At 52.7% G+C, this 5,649-nt stretch overlaps 1 protein-coding gene across 1 annotated transcript in view; it reads right to left on the reverse strand.

Annotated features, from left to right (window-relative positions):
- Positions 1-891: 891 nt before the first annotated feature.
- Positions 892-5,649, reverse strand: part of RDM1 (RAD52 motif containing 1) — a 10,291-nt gene continuing 5,533 nt past the window's right edge. The window contains exons 3-8 of the mRNA XM_017836028.1: positions 4,354-4,533; positions 3,402-3,524; positions 2,755-2,917; positions 2,367-2,465; positions 1,823-1,911; positions 892-1,431 (exon numbers count right to left, since the gene is read on the reverse strand). Coding sequence (XP_017691517.1) covers positions 1,351-1,431; positions 1,823-1,911; positions 2,367-2,465; positions 2,755-2,917; positions 3,402-3,524; positions 4,354-4,533 — 735 coding nt within the window. The 3' untranslated portion in view covers positions 892-1,350. The remainder of the gene's footprint in view (positions 1,432-1,822; positions 1,912-2,366; positions 2,466-2,754; positions 2,918-3,401; positions 3,525-4,353; positions 4,534-5,649) is intronic.

A 5,649-nucleotide genomic window follows, 5' to 3' on the forward strand; every position in this document is an offset into this window, starting at 1 on the left:
GCGGGAAGCCATTCCCCCTTGTCCTGGCATTCCAAAGTCCCTTTCCAGCTCTCATGGAGCCCCGTCCGTTACTGGAAGGGGCTGGAAGCTCTCCCCGGAGCCTGCTCCAGGCTGAACAACCCCAGCTCAGCCTTTCCTCAGAGCAGAGCTCTTCCACACCTTAGACCAGGTCTGTGGCCTCCCCTGGACTCACTCCAGCAGCTCCCTGTCCTTCCTCTATTGGGACCCCAGCGCTGGAGGCAGGTGGGGTCTCACCAGAGCAGAGCAGAAGGGAGAGCAGAGCAGAGAGAATCCCCTTCCTCAACTTGCTCCCCACACTGCTGGGCAAGTGTGAGAATAAAATATTTTCATACATTTGTAAGGGAATTTAATACAATAATACCATCTCCACCTGAGAACTTGCCTCAACAGGGGACTTACTGCATCCCATGGACCCTGGTCCATCCAAACACTCTCCCCATGTGAAATGCTGCATCTTCCCACTTGGATTTCTCCAAATTCATCATCCAGCCAATGCACTTTGCTTCACCTTCGTAAGCTCAGCCAGTAGCAGTGGATTTCTCTTGCAGCAAATCCCCCCATTCTTCTCTTCTTACTTAAACAGGCAACATTCTCACTTTAAGAGGGATCTCACATCATTCCTGTGGCTCTTTCCTGAGCTCTCTCAGTTTTCAATCACCCTTTTTTAACAAGGAGAGGTCAAAAACTCTGGGCAGAGGTTTGTAATCAAACAGGCATCCACCACCCCTGCCCTCAACCTCACGACTTGGTGTCCTTGATGTCCCTTCCCATTGCCTGTGCTGCCTCCCAGGTTCACTCACCACACCACACTGCAAAATTTGACTTAATTTAATGAAAAACCTGTTTGAAATGACAATCTTTGTTCTACATAATGACAACGTCCCCACTGCTTCTAGCTGGGGTTCAACACACGACAACACATTCTTACGAGACTTTGTAACTTTATTTAAAACAATTTGCACTCAGAGAAATGCTTTTTCCTGTGCCCGTGCAGAGCTGGGTCAGCCCCACAGCTCCTCCTGCTGCTAAGACATCTTCCATCCCAGACTTTCTCCCGTGGATCAGAGTGACCCAGAGCTGTACATGGCTCTTGCAGGGAGAGCTTGTTCCTTTGGCTGTCCTGGGAGTGCTGCTCACATCTGCTGTCCTGTCTCAACACCAATCATGCAGCTAAGCTGGCTTCCAGAGAGCACTGACCTGAGCAGGCTGACAGCAAAACATCTCCTCTCCAAAACCAGCATGTATCTGGGGGCTTACTTTTAGCAATACAGGGTTTATTGTCCATTTCTTTCCCTGTTGGGCATCTGAAGGAAAAGCAAACAGGGCGTTTCATGGCTCCTCATCCAAACTGAGATCAGACAAAACTTCTTGTTCTTCGAGGTCAAACTGTTCCAAGGACAATTCATTGACCTGGGAAGGGAAATCAAGAGTAAATTTCGTTCTCTAGAACATTCTTGCTCTTCCACACCATCGAGGGCTTTCCTGGGATTTTCACTCCCCCAGACTCCATGAAGAGCAGCCCTGGACACTGTCACGTGTCAGGTCTGCCAGGCTGCACTGTCACAGCCCTGTACTCCTTGTTTTCCTGTCCCATCTACATCCCATGTGCCTTTCTGCACAAAGAGAGCCAAAAACATAGGAGATTAAAAACCTTAGCCTGCTGCACAATTCCAAGATGCAATTCCTTCCTAGGATTTAAGTGGAGGTCATTGCTGCATCCAAGGAGGCTGCTGGAGGCTATCACAGCTAATGAGTGGAACACACAGGCCCTGTGGGAAAGCTCAGTATCCACCACTTTTACCTGAACAAGCCCCTTCAGTTCCTCTTCTGTTAAGGAGTCTGTGGGCTCCTCCTGGCAGGAATTGTACTCCACGGCCACTTTCCCATTTTCTGAAACACAGTGAACAGCCAGAGATGTGGTTACTGCTGTGTGGAACGACAATGAACCTCCCCTGAACTTCAAAAATGGGACAATTCTGCTTCTCTCCTGGCCAGGACAGCAACATCCAAAGGGCTGCAGTTCAGCTCCTGTTACCCCTGCCTCACATGCCCACTCAGCATGCATGTGGAGTGGCAAAAAGCTCTCCCTAACACCACTTAGACCCCTGGAATGTGGACTTTCAATGGCTTATTTATCATAAAAATATCCGTCCTCCTGTCGGATTTCTCTTTCACTCCCACAGCTCACAGGGAGGAACCTGTCTGCTAAACCACTACAGACCACAGCACAAGTTTAGTTTTGCTCCCTCCAGCCCCACGAAAGGCTCAGGGCAAAAAGAACCCCTATCAGTGGTCACAGAAGTTCTAATATCAGCCCAAACATTTCACACAACCCCGGGCCTTACCCAAGACTACGAGGAGGATCTTCTGGAAGGCCCCAGACAGAGCTTTCCCCACCGCGAGCTTCTGAGCTCTTCTCGTGGCTGTGATGAGCTCCAGGGGATCTGAACACAAACAGCAGCACGTTACCGACCTGGGCAGGGCACTGCCCACCGAGCAGGCACTGCAGCTGTGCCCAGGACACGCTCTCGAGGCAGCTGCACAGCACGAGTGGCTGTGCCGGGGAATGGGTAACACCGCGGGCAAGAGGGACACAACAGGGGGCAGGAAAGGTGGGAAGCAGGGAGGGGAGAGGTTCGGGATCCCATCAGCTGTGCAAAAGCAGAACTGGCCAGTGTCTGCAACAGCTGCTGGGAGAGACATGCACTGCCCCCAGAGCCCAGCAAAGCCCACCTTGCCCATCTCCTACGGCTGCCTGGCCCAGGGCAACTCCCCTGCTGCACACCCCGTGCTGGGGCAGCGTCAGCTCCAGAGCACACAGGAACTTCACAGACCCCTGCTGGGAGCTCTGTCCCAGCTCCTCATTCTCACCATCAAGGGCAGACACCTTCTGCAGCTGTTGGGAAGAGCACAGAGAATCACTTTTGATTAAAGATGAAGGGGATAGGAAGGCTCTGCCCACTACCTGTGCCTGAGAACCACACCCCTTCTCTGCACAGCCTGTGGCTCTGAGGCAGAAGCAGGTGGTGGAGACAGAGCAGGGGGATTTGCTCGTTTGATCCTAGTTTAGAAACACCTCCTAGTCCCCATCCCCTGGGAGTCTCAGCCACCTCTCTCTCGGCACACAAAGAGCACTGTCAGGCCCCCCTCATTTTTACTAACAGAAGCCAAGCCAGTGCCCTCACCCATCACAACCTGCTCCCCCCAGGCTCTCAAACCCCCCCATCCATGGCCCAAACCCCCCCATCCATGGCCCAAAACACAGCTCTGGTAGCTGACTATTATTTGCTGAGTGGAGGACAATTCTTTTCGTTCCACCAGCCCCTCCAATGAAGGGGGATGAGGGGAAGGACGACGGACGAACACAAAGGGCCCCTCACCGTGATGATGCGACTGGACCAGCCGTTAAAGCCCAGGTAGTGGTTGGCCAACTCCTGGCACTTGTTGCTGCTGAGGGCAGGGGCTTGTTGCTGAATCCCCCTCTGCTTGGGGCAAACACAGACCTGCCCAGGAGAGAAGAACCCTGCTCAGCCAGGCCCTGCTTGTGAGGCTCCCACTCCAGCCACACCACTGACAGCTTTGGCACAGTCACCCTCAGGTAACCTATTCCCAGCCCTGTGTGTGCTCCTGAGCTGGGTTCAATATTTGCTTGGGCTTTACCCCGGAACAGGCCCACCCTGTTATGCCAGGGGGAGGACGCTGCCATTTTCCTGCTTAAACGCTCCCTGGGAGCCAGCAGTGGGGGATGGCAGCACGGTGGCAGTGCCCAGCCACAAGTCAGTAAAGGTTTTGCACCGCTGAGATCAAGTATTTCACGGAATCACAGAACTATCAGGCTTGGAAGGGACCTCTGGAGACCACCTACTCCAAGGCAGCGTCACCTGGAGCAGGTGACACAGAAAAGCGTCCAGGTGGGTTTGGAATGTCTCCAGACAGAGAGACTCCCCTCCCCCTGGGGCAGCTGTTCCTGTGCTCTGCCACCCTCCATGGAAAGAAGATCTTCCTCATGTTGAGGTGGAACTTGTCGTGTTTTAGTTTATGGCCATTGCTCCTCGTCTTGTTGCTGGCACCACTGAACAGAGTCTGGGACCATCCTCTGCCACCACCTTGGTGACATTTGTGTGGATTGAGGAGAGCCCCTCTCAGCCCTCTCCTCTCCAGCCTAACCAAGCCCAGCTCCCACAGTGCCTCCTCCTCAGAGAGATGCTCCCGTCCCCTAATCACCTTTGTGGCCTGTGCTGGCCCCCCTCCATGCACTGATGCGATTCCATCCTGCTGGGGAGCTCACGGGGCCGAGTCCTGCACGTTCTCCCCCCGGGGCTGTTCTCTTACCTTCAAGGGGCGTTTCTGAAACAGCCTTTGCCCGTTGCAGGCGCGCTGGGCCCTGCTGGCATCCCCGGCTGAGTAGAACTTGATGACCCCGCAGCATCCCGGCCCTGCCACGGCGGCGTTGCCGCGCGCCCGCACCGAGTACAGCGGCCCGAACCTGGAGAACGCGGAGAACAGCGAGTGCTGAGGGAAAACAGAGGGGAAAAAAGGGGCTTTGATACACCGGGGAGAGGCTGAACTACTGTGACAGAGACAGGATCACTCACAGGACCTATTTCCCTGGAAAACGAGGGACGGTTTTAGCAATGCTGGATGGCAGGAAGCTCTGCAACAAGCAGCAGGCTCGAGGGGAGGGTATCTCCACACAACTGAGCTCGCCCTGGCTACATCTCTGACCACAACAACCTTTATCATCCAGCTTCTGGGCTGGGAGGAGAGCGAGGCCAGAGCAGGGTTTCATCCTCAGCCCAGCTCTCTGCTGTCCCTCGTGTGCTTTCACCCCTCAGCAAAACGCATTGACCGGGTTCGGTCCCAGCTCTCCCACCCTGTGCCGGACAGCCCGGGGCAGCCGTGCTGGGCACACCCCAAAAGCGGCCCTGGGAGAGGGGCAGGGAACACGAGGGAGCTAAAAAGTCGTTAGAAAGAGAGAAAACAAGGTAAGAAGAAAAAAAAAAGGGGAAGGATTTGTGATAAATAAATAATTGTGATTCGTGAAATGAATGGGTGATTACACCAAAATAAAATAAACGGATTGTAAAACTTAATTACACCCCCATAAAGAAATAAAACAGACCCTTACAAGGTCAAGAGGCCTAAAACCTCCTTACTATCCTAAGAACAAAATATAGTAGAACTTTAAATCTTTAGGCGCCTGTTCGTCCAAGAATGCATGAATTATGACTGGTTGTAGAGATAACCCTTTAGCTTTAGCTGTAAGAAAACCCATATATCAAATACTTAGCAAAAACCCTGTAGAATGTATATGTATATGATACAATTAATATGCATGAAGTAGCTAAGATAAATACCAAATGTACCCCGTAGTAGGGGTGTGCAGATTTGGGAAACTGATCCCATTTCTGTCACCCAGCCGGCTGCCTTGCTTTTACCATATAATAAACTATTATTCAAAAACTTACAGAAACTCGAGACTTTGTTTATCACAGATTTGAAAGGACATTATTAGCACGCTGGGGGCAGGTTGGCAAAACCATCGGTGCAAATGGGGCACAACTCCAGCGGGAAAGAGGGAACCCGGGCAGGGAAAGAGGGAACCCGGGCAGGGAAAGAGGGAACCCG

This window comes from Lepidothrix coronata, unplaced genomic scaffold (assembly GCF_001604755.1).
Source record: "Lepidothrix coronata isolate B3197 unplaced genomic scaffold, Lepidothrix_coronata-1.0 Scaffold268, whole genome shotgun sequence".
Classification (NCBI taxonomy): domain Eukaryota; kingdom Metazoa; phylum Chordata; class Aves; order Passeriformes; family Pipridae; genus Lepidothrix; species Lepidothrix coronata.